This window comes from Sceloporus undulatus, chromosome 1, assembly GCF_019175285.1.
Source record: "Sceloporus undulatus isolate JIND9_A2432 ecotype Alabama chromosome 1, SceUnd_v1.1, whole genome shotgun sequence".
In the NCBI taxonomy this organism is placed as follows: Eukaryota; Metazoa; Chordata; class Lepidosauria; order Squamata; family Phrynosomatidae; genus Sceloporus; species Sceloporus undulatus.
The window spans coordinates 207857866-207876288 of record NC_056522.1 but is presented as its reverse complement, the minus strand read 5'-3'; the positions used below and the strand labels follow the sequence as shown (position 1 = coordinate 207876288).

General features: G+C 41.4%; 1 protein-coding gene across 4 annotated transcripts in view; it reads left to right on the top strand.

The window, feature by feature from the left end:
* ITGA6 (integrin subunit alpha 6) overlaps positions 1-18423 on the top strand; it is an 89561-nt gene that overhangs the window by 24969 nt on the left and 46169 nt on the right. For all 4 annotated transcript variants that reach the window (XM_042461087.1, XM_042461097.1, XM_042461106.1 and 1 more), the window contains exons 2-4: positions 10862-10989; positions 12163-12242; positions 13239-13494. In XM_042461087.1, coding sequence (XP_042317021.1) covers positions 10862-10989; positions 12163-12242; positions 13239-13494 — 464 coding nt within the window. The remainder of the gene's footprint in view (positions 1-10861; positions 10990-12162; positions 12243-13238; positions 13495-18423) is intronic.

Sequence of the window (18423 nt, the reverse complement as noted above, 5' to 3'; positions counted from 1 at the left end):
CATGTCACCAAAATATCCAAAATGGTTTGGCAGGAGATAAGCAAATGGTATTGCCAATAGATTAGCAAGTTTGTCCTATCTCTGTGGAACAATTTGGAGACTGTGTTAACTTGGATCCTTTCTCAGTCCCTTGACTGGATATTTAAGAGCCAGTGTGGGAACCTTAGTTCATATGACCCACCAGATATGCACTCAAAGGATGACAACTACATGGGTTACATGGGTGCAAGAGAATTTGTTATCCCGAGGAATGAAATATGCTCATAAATGGCATATGCTCCCAGAGTGTGAAAGTCATGTGTTTAGGAGAGACTGTGGCTTCTACTACAGTGCAGAATAAGTATAGTTTGACAGTACTTTATTGTCATGACTCCATACTCTGGAATACCCGGATTTGTAGTTTGTTGTAACACTAGAGAAGGCTAAATATCTCACAAAACTACAGAATCCCATAGCATTGAGCCATGGCAGTTAAAGTGGTGTCAAAGTGCATTAATTCTGCAATGTATATGCAGCCTGGGTGAGAGAATGTGTGTGTCCATCCACTGTGTGAACCAGGCATTTGTAGGTATACATTTTATCTTGCTTGCATAATTCTCATATCTTAATAGTCCTAGTGGATACTGGGTGTAGCATACACAGACATACACAAATGCATGGCTTGCTCATTTGTTTAGTCATGATTTAGTTAGGGCGTTCCCAAGAATACGTCCATATTCAGAGGTACTTTTGTTTGCCAGCAACTAGTGACCATTTGCAGAGGGTGGCTTCTTTCTTCCATTATGCCCTGATTGTGAACCATCTGAGAATATTTAGCAGGTTATTCCTGGAAATGCAGGGCTGGATTAGATGGATCTTGAGTTTGATGAGGGAAGGCAATGCTCACGTTCTGATTAATCTATACAAACAATGACAATAGTTTGAAAAGGATGTAGGTTGTGATGGGTGGGGTAAACAAACCCAGAATCCACAAATAAATTTAACACTTTCTGGTATGGTCATCTATCATTTTCTTCCTCTGTTGGCTAGTACATATAGAGAGATCCCTTGGGGGAAAAAAGAGACAGGCTTCTGTACCCAATAGTTGTGTTGAAGAACAAATATCAGTGGGTTTAGCTAGTACAAATACCTTCCTGTTAAAATGTTTCTTTTATTAGGAAAATTTCCCCTTTTCTCATTAGGAAAGGTACAGATGCCCTGTCCCTCTTTTTCATATGGCCAGTTTAATATAAAGTGCTTCCAGGTACTTTCTATCTCTTCTTCTCTGAGTTGTACTATGGGCCTTAACTGCAGTTAAATGTATATTTAGAGTGGTCAGAGTCAAAAGAACACAGGGCTCCTATATCTTTAATTGTGTTATTCTCTCTACAACACAACTATGAAAGATAGAGAACCCCAGTCCCATTTTGTCCTAGTTGCACTGGCAACAGTGTTAACAACTTCTTAATTTACCACATAGTTTACAATCAGTGAATAAGGGGATTCATACTTGAGAAGGGAGTGGAAGTCCTTAATAGCAAAGTTTGTTCCCACTTTGCCAAATTTAAGCTAATTTAAGCTAAAACGTGCTTTAAACTAGAATGTGCTGGGTTTTTTTGCTCCTGCACTTTCTCCACCCACCATGGGAATGTGACCCCTGAGAACTTCTCTGTAGACAACCAACAAGATTCAGCTAGATCATATGACCTCCCATATGTTTTAGGACTGCAACTCCTAGCATTCCTTATTATTGATTGTGCTGGTTAGAACTGCACAACAACAACTGGAGGGCCATATGATTTAAATGTATCGGTGGCTTAATTAACGTAAAAGACACATTCTGAGGCTCTTAATTTAATAATTAAAATCTGTGACCTTTTCTCACTACACAATTATATCACTGTTGCCACTTGCCATGGTTCTGTCCTGTGAAATCCTGGGATTGGCAGTTTAAAGAGTGGCATTTGGAAATCTCTACTAGATAATTTTTTTCTGGTGTCTCTGGGCAAACTACAAGCCCCAAGGTTTCATAGGATGGAACCAGGGCTGATATAGTGGAATCATACTGCTGTATTTATATAGTGTGAAAGGGCCTCAGGGTTTTGAGCTAAAATCTGTAGACATATAGTAGTCTAGTGGCTATTTGCAGGAGAAGTTGTGCACTAAGGATTATCTGTGATCTTTCAGGCTTTGTAGAAATCAAGCTTGTGACTTTTCTGGATTCTGTCTACATCTTATCATCCAAATAAGCCCTTCATTTGCCTGCATAGATCAGATATTGTTTAAATATAGACTCATAGAATCATAGATGTTTGCTTTAAATCAGAATCAAGATGGAGCAACAACCAGTTTTTAAAAACCTTTCCCAAACATTTTACTAACGATAAAGCAAGTAGGATCACCACACTTGGTGTGGGTGGGTTGAAGTTCAAAAGGAAATAATATTTGTTCAGGAAACACCCAAACCTGGCAGCAAATGTGCTTGGAACGTCCTTATCAGTGACATGTGATAATTTTCAGCTTGATTCTTTGTTTATTGCCATTTTTAAAATGCTATAAAGGAAATTTTTAAACATCCTTTTAATCTTTTATAAATGAAAAAGTACGCAATGCAATTAGTGATAGCCACTGTCAACTTCTGCATATTATTTTCAGGCCAATCTGATCAAAATCATCTGAGAATTAAATCCCGTCAATCCCAATGGAGCTTGATTGCAAAGCAGAGAAGTGATGTTCCAGAGAGTGGGATTTGGGGAAATGAGACTGGGCCTTTATCTGTTTGGGGAATCAAAGAGGTAGCCACAATGGAGAATTTATGGCCCACATGTTTCAGACTTCCATAAGTAATCCCTTCCATAAGGCTGGGTGGGGCAGTTGCTTCAGATCGTGGAGGACCAAATGTCTCAAATTCACAACTTCCCCTCCTACCTCAGGAAGGCCTCTAGTGCTCAGGGGGATCTCATACTTTGGGCTTCCCTCCCAACTGAGTGATCCTTGAAGAAAAGAAGAACCTGATGCTATGGGAGTAGTTGAGGTGGCAGTGGCTGTATTGCTGTTATTGCGAGAACACCAGCAACTCTCATGTTACTAGAGGAGAATGCTTACACAGGTTGCGTCTCCTTTATCCGGAATGCTGAAATCCAAAATTGTCCACACAGATGGCTGAGGTAGTGACTCGTTTGCTTCTGATAGTTCAGTGTACACAAACTTGGTTTCATGCACAAAACTATTAAAAATATTATATATAAAATTATCTTCAGGCTATGTGTATGAGATGTATAAGGAACATAAATGAATGTTTTGTCTTGAGTCTCATCTCCAAGATATCTCATTACGTATATTCCAGATTTTAAAAAACTCCAAAATCCAAAACACTGCTGATCCCAAGCATTTTGGATAAGGGATACTCAACCTGTACTCCTGGCCCCAAGGGTCCTTGGAGCCAAGGCACTGTGTGAGGATTGCCGTGGAAGGTGTGTGGGACATACACCTCCTCCTCCACTGCCAACCATTGCTGGCCTTATGTGTGGGTACTGCCACTGCAACCACAGTCAGTCTCAGTTTCTCTCCACCCCTCCTGCTTTTTTTCCCTTTGGGGAGGAAGGAAGCTGTGTGCTATCCTCTATATATAGTGCAGCAGTTGGCTGGATGTGCCTCTTCCATTGTGTGTACATCTGAGTCATGGTGGGGGTAGTGTTTTGTTTTCCATCTCAGGCAGTGGGTGGGCTTCCATTGCCCCAGGCTAGACTGCCTAACTAGGAGTGAGGGTTGATAAGAATTGAAGGCATCAGTTGGAGGGTGACATGCTTGCAATCCTTCCAAGAGAGATCTGTGGTAGGAAGTCTCAGGGCAGAGTAAAGAAAGGGCTGCTTCAGACACTATGTAGTGAATGTGGCTAATTTCATTGATATGAGATGGTGTGGTAGCGTCTAGTTTTGGTTTGCTTTTGAAAACGATTAGATATGAATTTGGCACCCTCCAGAACAGGACTGGGAAACATGCAGCCTGCACAGTGTATAGTCTGTGGGAACGGCGATTCCAACGTGCCCCTCCCATCAATTTTTGAGGTATATATTTTTTCTCACTGTGCTTTTTTTACAGCAAAAAATTGACTTCATGTTGAGGAAGGCTGGTTTGGGTTATTAAGGCAGTCTGTAGGATTTACAGTGGCTACTAGGCAGAAGAATATAATGGTATCTTCGTCTTCAGTGGCAGCCTGTTTGAGGACACATGTCCAGTGATGTAGTTTTCCAGGGCATTTGGGTGGTCATGCCAGTTACACAGCTGGACTAGATGGTGAGTGTTTCTTGCGTTTGTTAGTATTTTTCCCCATGGACCTATAAAGCAATGGCTGCCCAAAACTATTTGTGGCTATTGGAATGCATGGAATGGCCACATTCTGAGCTGGACTATCAGCTTACTTCATACAGCATTGTCTACTCTGATTGGCAGGAGCCCAGAACAGGGACCTTTCCCAGCCTTAATGATTTTGGAAAATTTCTATATGCAGTTCTTTCACTGACAAGAATGGCACATTTAAACAATGCAAGCTTGAAACTTGTGCAGTAGGATTGCATCCAGATGGAGCTCACACCACCTGTTTCAAGTGTTCTGGTACTCAAAATGTCTCTGTAGAAGTCAGAAATGCTGTTTTCACTGTTCTGGTATCAGGTTTTTACATTACCTGTAGCCTTGGAATAAAAATTGATTTACAACTGTTTTTCAGTCTTTCTCTGTATTTTTGGGGGTGTGGGGAAGGCATTTGCGCAAGTGCTTGGTGGTTGTAAACAAATGTCTTTCATCTTCATTACATTTTTTAGTCCACCACCCACCATTTTCCCCATCAAATTATAACATTTAGGGATGGTTTTTGTTTGCCTTTAACCTCTCCTCCCTGATCAGAAGTAGTGGGAGGGCTTGTCAGATTGACCCTTGTTACCTTCCTTCACTCTCACATTCTCTGGTTAAAAAAAAACAAGGCCTGGTGTGAGTTTAGCCAGTGCTCATTACTTTCACTTTCCATCCTGTTTTGGTTTCGAGTAAAAATGACAAAGTCAGAGAAAGTCTTCATGGTTTCAGTGATGTTAGGAAGACTTCACTCCCAGTGAAGTTGGTTGGAGGATTTAGGGAATTGTATGCCCAAGAGTAACTTTCCTAGGCTCTTCCATTACCCTACCCCTGTTGCTGCTCTTTTGGGAAAGTTTTCACCTGTCCCCCTTCAAAGCAGTATATTATACCCTCTAACATTTCAGAGATGAAAACTTGGACATATGCAGCCAAACAACATCAGAGCATGGATGGCAAGCATTATTAATGAGGAAGAACACACTCTAGGAGAGACTGTAGCAGTTTGCTTTGGCCCAAGCCTACTAGGAAGAGTAAGATTTGTGAAGTCAAAGGCTTTCACAGCTGGCATCCATAATTTTTGAGAGATTTTTGGGCTATCAGGCCATGTTCTAGAAGAATTTATTCCTGAATTTTTGCCAGCAGTTGTGGCTGGCATCTTCAGAGAGAATCTTCTGAAGATGCCAGCCACAGCTGCTGGCGAAACGTCAGGAATAAATTCTTGTAGAAAACGTACTCATAGCCCAAAAAACCCACAAAAAACTAAGAGTAAGATTCCCCCCTCCTCTTTTGTTCTCCCCCTTTGGACCTTTGCAGTGACTGAAATAAGCTGAGGATAGAGGAGGAAAGTGGGATGAGATGACAGAAACTGGGACTTTTTAAATGCAGATGAAAAAGCAGGAGGCCAGAGGATTAATCAGGACTGCCCCTGCCAAAGTGGGGCTATTGGAAGATATTACATGAAGTATAAGCCAGGCAGGCAGCCAAACAGCCAGCTCCTGCTTATAGTAAACTATTTTTAAAAAAGATTTCACAAGATAAACTGAGGTAGTAGAAGGAAGTTCATCAGTGTGGAGTGCAGGTGAGGAATGCCATTACTGAATGTTCCGCAGTGTTAAAAAAAGAAAGCATCTACAGATAGAATATTTTTTATTCAAAACAATATAAATATAATACAAAGATGTTCAAAAAAATAAATATAATGTTTAAAAACAATTTATAAAGTGAAAAACATTAAATGTTAAAATGTATTTAAAAAACGATATACAAGAGTTAAAATCTGAATCACACAGCATCCATAAGCCCAACCCTTGTGAGTCTGAAAATGCCTGATGGCACAAAACTGTTTTTAACTCCCACCAAAAGGAGAGCAGGAATGGGACCATCCCAGCCTCACTAAGAAGAGAGATCCAAAATCTGGGAGCAGCCACCAAGAAGGTCCTCTCCCTTGTTGTCACTAAATGAGCCTGAAAGGGTGGTGGGAAAGAGAGAAGAGCTTCTCAAGATGATCTTAGAGCTCTAGAGTGTTCATAAAAGGATATTTAGTTCTTCAAGTAACCTGGACCCATATGACATAGGATTTTATAGGTCAAAATCAGCACTTTGAATTGTGTCCAGAAAATGTCTGGCAGCCAGTGGATCTCTTGCAACGAAAGTTCAGCACTCCCTGTAGCCACTCTCAGCTAATAATCTGGCTGTATCTCATTGGCCATCAGGGAGCTTCCTCAACCATTTGCCCTACTGTGGTTTGTTTTTGTTTTTTAAATGAATCAAGTTTTATATGGAAGGAAACATTGAAAATATAATTTTCTAACTGTAAACTGGTAGTATGGTCTATGCTAACTTGGAGGCATTGGGCCACCTCAGTTAGTGCATGGGCAAACCATTGGCCTGTATGGAATCACAGAATCATAGAGTTGGAAGAGACCACAAGGGCCATCCAGTCCAACCCCCTGCCATGCAGGAACTCTCAATCAAAGCATGCCCGACAGATGGCCATTCAGCCTCTGTTTAAAGACCACCAAGGAGGGAGACTCCACCACAGTCCAAGGAAGCAATGTATTCCACTGTCAAACAGCCCTTACTGTCAGGAAGTTCCTCCTAATGTTGAGATGGAATCTCTTTTCCTGCAGTTTGCATCCATTGTTCGGTGTCCTGTTCTATGGAGCAGCAGAAAATAAGCTTGCTCCCTCCTCAATATGACATCCCTTCAAGTATTTAAACAAGACAGTGGAGACAAGAAGGTGTGGAAGCGATGGCACAGAAACTCATGCAGAGTACCTGAATTCATAACCAGTGAACTGTAGTAAAGATCATTAGCACAGAAACGGAAGTGGTGTCCCGAGCCATAAACCTATACAAATGATGAATGTGCAATTCTCATAGTAATGGTGTGACTTGGCATGTATAATTTAATGAACATTGAACTTTTATCGCATGGGGTTTAAAACGTTCCCCAGTGTGTTCTAACGGGAGCGCGCATGGAACGCGATGAGCACCGGATGGGGCGCAGAAAGTGACTTTACCGCACAGGGGAACACCACTGCTGCCGCCGTGCGTTCCCATCGCGTTCCAATTCGGTTCCAGAGGGCGCCATTTCTGGGAACTGTTTCAAAGCGTCCCTGCGATAAAGTTCACAGTAAGGTGTGGGTTCCAGAGATAAAAGTAGCAACAGGTTCCCCTCTTTCACAGAGTGCTCATGTGAAGGCATATTATATTATGACCATGTTGCCTTCCACTCAGCTTCATATGCTCCTGTCTATCCCTACCTCAACAACAAGAAACAATTTCTTTCTAGATTGCTCTGATATTTATACAGAGATCTTTCCCTGAGTCAGAGAGGTTCTTGTACTCCTAGCCCCCCTTCCTCTGCAGATTGCTGACTATGGCCTGTTACAGACTGCCAAAATAAAGCTGCTTCAGGTCTCTTTGGAAGTATGCTATTAAAATGAAGCATGTATCCTAAGAATCCGGAAACTGCACCAAAAGCTGCGCTCCGGTGCTTAGGAATGGAGTGTGGCTTTGGTGCGACCTCCGGACTCTTAGGACCCATGCATCATTTAAATAGCATACCTCCAAAGAGACCTGAAGCAGCTTTATTTTGGCAGTCTGTAACAGGCCTTAGTGAAGTGCAAAACAGTGCAATTTGATTTACAGAAATATCCTTGCTTATTTTTGCAGAGATGCCACATGACGGGGAGAATCTTTATCACCGTATGTGTGTGTGTGTTGGTAATATGGATTAGAAATATATCACCACTATCTCTTATCTGTATTTATATTTAATTATCCATCTTATTCATATTTATATACAGCCATACCCCACTGGTGAAACTCCTTCTAATCTCCTTTTTGGAGGTTTTTAGACAGAGGCTGGATGACCACTTGTTGATGTGCTATGATTGTATATTCCTCTATAGCAGAATGGGGTTGAAGTGAATGACCACTGTGGTCTCCGATTTTATGATTCTACCAAATCTTTTTATTGCTGCTCAGCCCGCATGTTTCCTTCTTAACCTCTATCTAGCTGTCAGGGTTTTTTGTTTTTTTATTAAACAGCATCACAATTGGAAAGATGTTGAAGGAAGGCTAGAGAAACACACACTTTTGGTGTTGGATTACTGCAGTGTGTCTGCAATAAAACAATGTGATAAAACTTCAGCTGGGAAAGAATGGGATTCTAGCTTGTGTAGATGTGTGTGTCTGCCTACAACAGGCAAGTTGAACAGCAGTTCCCCCTCAATATCCCCTTCATGGACACAAAAGGAGAAAGTTGACAAGCTTGCCTTGCCAGCTACCCCACACTATGTTAAACATAAAAAAGCCTGTTGGCATGTTCAGCCACCAAAATGGAAATCATAAGAAAAGTGGAGGGTGGCAAAAGAAAAAAAATCTCTCAATATATTTTGGAAGAAAATTTCAAGCAGTCACTATAAAGTTCAAAATATTTTTGCTTACCTATGCATGGCTTACCTCATGTGGTTGTTTAATTTCACATGGGCATACGGTTAGTTTTGGATAAAAAGTTTGCTGAAACATGCTGAGCTACTCCTCATTTTTGCGCTATAGGAACCTGTTCCTATTCTTTCCATTCTTTCCTCTGATACCAAATTTTCTGTTAAAGAAGTAAAGCCCAGGAACACATCTACTTTACTGGCTGAGGTATACCTGTATACATGAATAGGTAGACTACTGGTACATATCTATTTATATCGTATCTATATTATATTTCTCTGTATGTCTTTTTATCCACTTATACATAGGTATATGCATTTGTAGTTTCAGATAACAGTATAGCGATATGAACTCAAAATTTATCTTAATATATCTTAACATCTTTATCTGTATTTGTCTATGTCTAATCTCTGTCCAAATACCCTAAAGGCATCAGATTTCATCTGATCTTTGAAGCAAAATATGATTAGCCCTGGTTAATACTTGGATGGGAGACCACCAACGAATATCAGGTGCTATAGGCTATATTTCAAAAGAAGGAACTGGCAAAACCACCTTGGAGTATTCTTTACTTAAGAAAACCCTATGAAATTAATGGGGTTGCCATAAGTCGACAAGCAACTAGAAGGCACACACATACATACACTTGTGTCTCTGTACATATATAAAATGTGAATTTATAATTTTCAAATTATGAGACTTCATGTAATCCTAAAATAGTAAAAATGTATTCCTGCATCATATATTATCTCAACATTGCTTATCATATGTAGTAGTTTTACCATACAATAGCCTTTTCCAACATGCTACTATCCAGAAAGATTGGATTGCTAACTTCCATCACCCTCTGGCTGAGAATGATGGAAGCCATAGCCCATCATTACCAGGAGGACTGTGGATCAGAGGAGAGTACTAAATCAACAGGAATTACATCTACTTCCTTCCTTAAAATAAATCCCTTTGAGAATATATAACAAATGAAAGGTAGAAAACAACCTATTATAGTAATTAATAATTGCACTTCAGTGGGCTTGGACAAAAAAGCAAAATAATTTAGGAAGCTGTATGTTCTCAGAATATAATAAAAGTTCAGAGATGAGTAAAACCATCCATTAAAGGCAGAAAAATACTCCTTAAATTTGTTGCTTTTAATGTGAATGTTCTGATTTTGAGGCTTGATAGAGAAACCAGCATAGGACTCGCAGATGATAGAGTTACTAAGTCCCCTGTGGAAATTTACCAAATATCCAAGTAATATAGAACGAGATGATACTGAGGGCCAGGTAATGCTTGCAAGCAGTAACCCTGATTTAGTTATCAAGAGTAGGCTATATGTTGTATGTTTCCTTCTCAAATCCCCTCACGCGTTTTGTGAATTTACTCTACATGGTTGCGTACACAACCATGATGTGTATGCTTATGCAATGATGAGAATGCTAAAGAAGGTGTGATTATATATGTGTCAGTTAGATGTAAGGTCCTGGTTTGTGCTGTAGAAGAGCTTTTCTCACTTCAGTGGAAGACCAGAGACAGGAAGCCATTAGTATCTGGTATTTCTGCAAAATGTTGTAACCCTGAATTCCTATGAATTGCCTAAAGAATCATGATTAGTGAGTGGTATATAAATACCTTGAAAATGCATCCTTTCATCAGGGCAGACTACAATTTTCCACACTATCGCTCTGCTCTGAAGCTTGTGTCCATGCTTTTGTTTACAAGCTTCTCTATACTTAGCTACATTGGTCCTCAGGTAGCAGATACACAGACTGCTATTGGGACCATACTCAAAGCCTTACCAACTTTGTAGAACCTGCTAGGACTTAAACTCCACTGGTACAGCCTTCAAGAGCCCATGAGTTTCTACACATCATGATGGGGTGGCAGAGCAGACCTTATGTGGTACTGTATATAAGTATTGTAAGAAAATTTATATGGAAAGAGGCTATTTATACATGTATAAAAATGACATTTTATTTTCTTCTCCTTTTTTTTCTCCAGTAGTCAGGTTTCTTCCTTTGGCATTTTTCTTTGAAATCCCTGTCCACCATTCTTCAAGTGTGCTCTGTTGTTCATCTCTCAACAGGTTGCTGGTTGGAGCACCTCGACAAAAAGCTTTCCCAACACAGCTAGCCAACAGAACTGGTGGACTGTACAGCTGTGATATTTTAACTCCAGATGTGCCATGCACACGTATCAGATTTGATGAGAAAGGTGAGCACAGCAATATATATTGTTCTGTTTCAGGTGGAGTTCAAATATTTACTGGGGCAGTCTCATTTCTTGATGTTTAATTTATGCTTTGTGACCTCTTTGCAATTATGTTTCAGTTGCAAACCTTGCTGTGAAGTGACTTAATTGTGTTGTTAAAGGCCACAGTTTCATTACAGTCCCCAGAGTCCTCCTACAGAGGCAGACCCCATGTATTTCCACAGGAAGGGGACCTGAGAACTTCCCAATGTATTATCCTTTAGAATTTCTGCTCAGATAATTTAGTTATTTAAAGAAGTGTCAGTCTCATTTCACATCCAACATATGCACGCACACTCACTTTGTCTCTTACTTTTTAAAAGTACACAATTCCCTAAAAGTGGTGCTTATTAATAGCAGTCTCAGTTCTCCTGAGTGCATCTAAAATAGATTCAAAACAACCCAAGGTTAGTTGTGGAAATACTGCTATCTTTTGCCAAATTTGTCAGGTACCAGGATAACTCTGTGTTTGTATATAAATGATGTTGAAATCTGAAGATCAGTCCAGTGCATAGAACTATGAAAGGATCCCTAGGGATACAACCTACCTTCAATGTGGAAAACCTATGGGGAATATGCCATATGGCCATCACAGAGCTTGAGTCAATTGTGCCCAGGTCAGAAAGGCATCATCAAAACACAAAAGGCACCAGCAGACTGAGGGGAATGCTGTGGAGGACAAAAGTGCAAAAAATCTTTAGACATAACCCCCACAATAGCTCTGTAAGGACTGCTGAGCATGTTCAGCCAGTAGAGAGAGAATGGAACAGAATCTTTTGGAGTAGGATGTGGGGTATGGAAACTGTGCAGGCTGTAGTTTAATGAAGAAATAGAGTCATTGAAATGTGAAACAAGCAACACCCTTACACTACAACATTTTGGTTCAGGACCTACTTGTATTGAATATAATGATTGATATTTCCATAGCGAAAGTAATATTAAAATGTTAAGACTTTATCCCATGTGTAGACAAACAGTGCCATCTAAAGATCATTTCGGGTACTAAATGACTTGGTCAGTGGATTTTCCTTTGAAATAGTTATGTTTTGCGAGGAAATGAAGAAATGTTATGGAAACTTAGAAAGAACGAGTGTACCAACCTACTTGGTGATTTTTGATTTTGTTTTTATTTGGCAGCTGATCTGAGCAAAGAAAGCAAGGAAGACCAATGGATGGGTGTAACAGTCCAAAGTCAAGGGCCTGGGGGGAAAATAGTGGTAAGTTTTACAAAAGACACCAGTCTGTAAAGCTCTTGTTAGATTTCATAAAGTCTGATGGTGACCAGGATCCCATATTTTACTTCCACATCTAATGATGTAATTTCAAATCCAATGCCACCTGAACAATGGTAGAGTGGGCCCTTGGTATCTGCTGGGGTTTGGTTCCAGGACATCCCTTCCTGATAGCAAATCCTTGGATACCAAAATCCATGGATACTCAAGTCACATTAAATACAGTGGCATAGTAAAATAGTGTCCCTTATACAAAATGTCAAGGCAAAAGTTCGCTTTTTTGGAGTATATATATTTTCAAAAATATTTTCAAGCCATGGATAGTGGAAGCCATGGATCAGGAATCCGTGGATATGGAGAGCTAACTGTATATCCCTCAGAATGTACTTTGCAGTCATTTCTGGGTTGTTGTTTTTTGCTACTCTCAGGCAAACCTATCATGAGTTTTTCTTGAAAAGATTTATTCAGAGGGGGTTTGTCACCTCTTTCCTCTGAGGTAGAGAGTGTGACTTGCCCAGGGTCAGCCAGTGGGTTTCCCTTGCCCTGCATGGATTTGAATGCTAGTTTTATGGAGTCCTAGTCCAGCACACAAATTGCTACATGATACTGGCCCTCATTCTCACAGGCAACTGGGTCCCACATTTCTTAGGGCTTTATAAACCAACAACAAACTCTTAAATCTGACCTGCTTTGTCATATCAGACTTTTGGATTCCTGATGGTGTTTTGGAGTTATTTTCTATGATGCAGGCAAAATTTATGCATGTGGAAGCATAATTTTATCCTGTTCTATGGCCTTTGAATATTTATTTCACTCACTGTACTACTTATTGTAGCTTGTTTTGTGCTTAATACCAAGTAAAAGTGTGTATTTACACATAGGTCAATATAGTTAGAAGCTGGAATGTTTATTTTTCCCACACTCAGGAAGTGACATGATTGGAATATGTATGCTTTTCTCTGGTTTATTAACATCTTTCAGACGTGTGCACATCGCTATGAGAAAAGGCAGTATGTAAACACCGTTCAGGAGACGCGAGATATCATTGGAAGGTGCTACATACTGAGTCAGGATCTCACCATCAGTGATGATATGGATGGTGGGGATTGGAGTTTTTGTGATGGTCGCTTGAGAGGACATGAGAAGTTTGGTTCATGCCAGCAAGGTGTTGCTGCCACTTTTACCAGAGATTACCACTATGTTGTATTTGGGGCACCGGGTACCTATAATTGGAAAGGTAAGGTTTCTCCTTTTTAGCTTTCCTGTTGTCTCTTTGCTGGAGTTAGTATTCTTGCTTTCTGTGAAATAATCTAAACAATTCTAGAAGCTACTGTTAGTTGTACAAATGCTGCCTTCTGTGCCACTCTCTTTCATTTTTTTAAAGCATAGGGCACAGCTGCATCTCATGTACAAATCAGCGTTTTAGCAACATTTGGAAAATAAAAATAGCTGTCCTTGTATATCCTACAGTATCCAGACTGCTTGTCTTGGGAATGGAGCAGTAGCAACGTTGGTTGGGGATGCTGGCAGTTGTAGTCCCCAGAACAACATTTCCAAAACCCCAGATTCCGGAATATGAAGTTATGCTGCTCCTGAACATGGTGGTTGGGGAGCACAGGGCTTGAAAGAAGCTTGATTGGTGTAAAACTTTCAGCATGTAACCTGTGTTACCACTGCTCGCAACACCACAAAGTGCTGTTGTCTGACTGAAAGTGTGGACAGCCGTTCCTGGAGATCTTGAATGAGAGATACAGAAAGTGGAATTCTGTTGGGGCAGCACATCCTCATAGAAAGAGTGGCACTTTCTCAGAGTTTGTGTAAGGGTAAGCTCTAGTGCTAGGATTGCGAGATTGCATAGTGGACTGGGGCTCCTGTAACTTCAATCCTTAATAGATCTTGCAGCAGCAAGAAGTACTGAAAAGCTCCATCAAGTGGGAGGAACCTCTCCGTGTTCAACATCCCATCCCCAGCTTTGACCCATAGCCATCCCTTTCCACCATGGCTGTTGCCTTGCCAGTGGAGAGTGAAGGCTGGGACAAAGAGACACCAGGAACAAGAGGAGAGCTCTCACTTCCTCTGCTCTCCACCAGGAAGGCAGTATATGTGTTGAGAGGGGACAGCTGTGGATGAAAACTGCGGTTTGGGAAGTATGGGAGGACAGAGGTCTTTGCCACGCTTGACGGAGCTTCAGGATACTTCATTCTGTTCCACAATCTTTTCAGGATTAAACCTATAGGAACCCTATTACCATATCTGACCAAGCAATCTTATCTAGTGCAGTCAAACATTCTAGAAGCACCCATCCAGCCCCCTCCCTCACTTTTGGCTTAGGGAACTATTTGACTGTTTCTCAGAGGGGGAGCTCAAAGCCTTAGTGTTTCACAGATGGGGGGATGGAGGGTAACAAACAGCATATATTTATACTATGCTAAAAGCTGCATTAGAGTCACTAATAATCTATAGGATGTTGGCCTTAGTCTGTCACCTGGGCTGTACCTGAAGTGTTACCAGCTCAGTAGAACCTGCCAAAGATTGTGTTGCTGCTGACACAGTTTCTATTTGTGGAGGATATTAATGTACAGTTATTACAAAGAAATTAACAACTAAATAATATCTGAAATTCTTGAGTGAATTTTTTTTAGCCAAGTGAAAATGCATTGATCTCACTGTACTAAGTCAAGACAGAGAACCCTGATGGATTTCATTTGGTAGGCAGTGCAAATTTAATAAAGGAGCCAATTGATTTGTCTCCACCTGTGTATGCTGTGAAGACGGGAAACGTCATCCCCTACTTTTTTCTCCTTTTTTCCCCAGTGCTGCATTTGGTTTTTCTTGACACATACTGTTATACCAACAGCTGAGGAATTCTTTTCTCCTCTGACCTTTCAGGCTCACCGATAAATCCTTGCTGTGTACACCTGTGCCTGACACGTGAACCATGCCAAATCATTGAGTCTTGGCACCAGATGTACTTGAATGAAAACCTGCCCTTCCACACACTGGGGTTTTGTTACAGAAATCTGACCACTGTGATATGGTCTGCCACACTGATCAATTGCTTTACTTAAATAGCACGTTCTTACTGCCACAGTTTGGCCTGGCTTTAAAAATGTTCTTTCATACTCTGTGGGAGTCACATTTGTTTTGAGAGAGAGTATTGTTAAAACAGAAGCATTTTGATGTTTCCAAGTGAATGGTTGCTGTAGGTGATAGACTTTTTTTAATCTAGCAGAAGTGCTGATCAGGTGGGCAAAACGTACCTACCCACCCAGATACTGTTGGGTATCAATTCCCAGGATTCACCTCCCCTAGCTATATTGTCTAGAGCTAATGAACTTGCAGACCAACAATATCTGTTTGGTTACGTTGACCATCCCATTTTAAATTATGAAATTTACAGATTTTATGGTGCTAATTGGGGAATGATACACTTATCACTAGTACTTGGGATTATTTTTCAGTAATAAAACTATAAGGCTCTATCTGCACTGCAGAAATAATGCAGTTTTAATAACACATTAGCAGTTATGGGTCAGTGCTGTGGGATCCTGGAATTTATAATTTGGTGTGGCATCAGAGCTCTCTGTCAGGGAAGGTTAAATATCTCAAAGAACTACAAATCACAGAATTCCATAGCATTGAAACATAGTACAGTGCGCCCACGTCATACGTGGGCATGCCTTATGCAGCTTTCAGCATATGCTGAAAGCTGTGCCAGAAAAAGCCCTCACACACGCCCTGGAAGAAGTAATTGTGCACATGCCTGTGGCATGTACACCGCATTCATCTCTAAGATTACCACTATTCGCTCTGAGATAGTCCCTCCCGATTCTTCTTCTGCTCTTAATCTTCTATCGCCCTCGCCTAAAAATTTTTCTGTGTTTCCTCCTGCCTCTTTGGATGAACTCTTCTACACTTCTGAACTCTTCCAAACCTGCAACCTGTCCTCTTGATCCAATTCCTACTCCTCTTCTAATCTCTATAGCTCCCTCCTTTCTGCCCTCGCTTCTCCATATCTTCAATCTCTCTCTCTCTACAGGCTCCTTCCCGTCGGACTTCAAACATGCTCTCATTTCCCCAATTCTGAAAAAACCTTCTCTTGATCCCTCCTCTTTGTCTAGCTATCGTCCGATTTCTCTTCTCCCCTTTCTTTCTAAGGTTTTGGAATGGGTTGTTTATTCGCGCTGTCTTGAGTTTCTTGAAACCAACTCCATCCTTGATCCCTTTCAGTCTGGTTTCCGCCCAAGGCATTCCACAGAGACAGCTCTCACTAAGATCTCGAATGACCTTTTACAGGCCAAGGCTAATGGCCTCTACTCTGTTCTCATCCTTCTCGATTTGTCTGCAGCCTTTGACACTGTTGATCACTGTCTTCTAGTGGATATACTTTCTGACCTTGGGTTCTCAGACTCTGTTCTCGACTGGTTTAGATCTTACTTGTCTGGCAGATATTTTGCAGTAGTTTCAGGGGGTCAGACTTCTTCTCCTGTTCCCTTATCTGTTGGAGTTCCCCAGGGCTCTGTTCTGGGTCCCCTTCTGTTTTCTCTCTACACACTGTCCTTAGGAAAACTCATTAGCTCTTTTGGTTTTTCCTACCATCTCTATGCCGATGACACCCAGCTGTATCTTTCCGCCCCTGACATTTCTCCAGTGCTTCAACAGCAAGTTTCGTCTTGCCTCACAGCTGTCTCGCAGTGGATGTGCCATTGGCGTTTGAAGCTCAACATGTCCAAGACAGAGCTTCTTGTCTTTCCCCCTAAGCCCACCCTTCAACACTCTTTTTCTGTCTCTGTGGACAACATTTCTATTCAACCAGTCCAGCAAGCCCACAGTCTTGGTTTTATCTTTGACTCTTCTCTGTCGTGTATCCCTCAGATCCAGACCACAGCCAAGGCTTGTAGATTCTTTTTGTACAATATTGCCAAAATCCGACCATATCTCTCCGCCTCTACTGCCAAGATCCTGGTCCATGCCCTAGTGATCTCCCGACTTGATTACTGTAACGTCCTCCTGGCTGGGCTTCCTCTTTCTCACCTCTGTCCTTTAATCTCTGTCCAGCATTCAGCTGCACGCATTATCACTTCCACCCACCACTCTGACCACATCTCTCCTGTGTTGGCATCCCTTCACTGGCTCCCTCTCCCCTTCCGCATTCAGTATAAGCTCCTGCTGTCGACATTTAAAGCCCTCCATGGACTGGCCCCTCCTTACTTATCAGACCTTCTTTCTCCTCACCTTCCCACTAGGGCCCTCCGTTCTGGTAGTCAAGGGCTCCTGTCTCAGCCCAGGATTTCCTCTGCCCCATCCCGGATTCGCCCCTTTTCACTTGCTGCCCCTCACTCCTGGAACCTTCTTCCCCCACAAGCAAGAGCCATCACTTCTTTAACTAGCTTCAAAACGGAGTTGAAAACCATCCTGTTTAGAGAAGCCTTCCCAGGCATTGCATAATTGTCGCTTACCATCTGATGTTCTTTTAGTGCCTGTTTATCAAACCATTTCCTGTATTGCTATGTATTATCCTACTTGAGAGTATGTATTTTCCCTGGATGAAGATTAACCTTCCATTTTGAAGCCAAGCCCTCCCTCCAGTCCATCTGCCTTGGTCCAGGCCTCGGAGGTAGAGAGGAACTGCTGGACCTCTTACCCTTTCCCTCCACCACTCCCTTCTCCTTTTGTGTCATGTCTTTTTAGATTGTAAGCCCGAGGGCAGGGAACCGTCTAACTAAAAAGATTGCATGTACAGCGCTGTGTAAATTTACAGCGCTTCATAAATAAAGGTTAATAATAATAATAATAATTGCACCATGGGCACGAGCCCCATTATCTCTAATAGGGCTCCAGCATACCCTGGATTTCCCTTACACAGTGGTTTCCGGAACAGATCCTCCGCATAAGGGAAGGCCTCACTGTATTTAAAGTGGTTTCAAACTTATTTCTGCATTGCAGGTGCAGCTTTAAGTTACTTTATGATTGTAATTTAACTAGGGCTGACATTGCTTGATTGGTGTGTGATTTATCATTAAGAAGATGTGGTTTGATGAAATGGTAGGGGTGGATTATCCTGTGGGTAAGATGCTGACTGGTTGCCATTGTGCTTTTTTGTGGGTCTAGAAGTAACAATGTGGTGGATGGGAAGGTGGTATATTGCCAGATAAAGATGAAAATA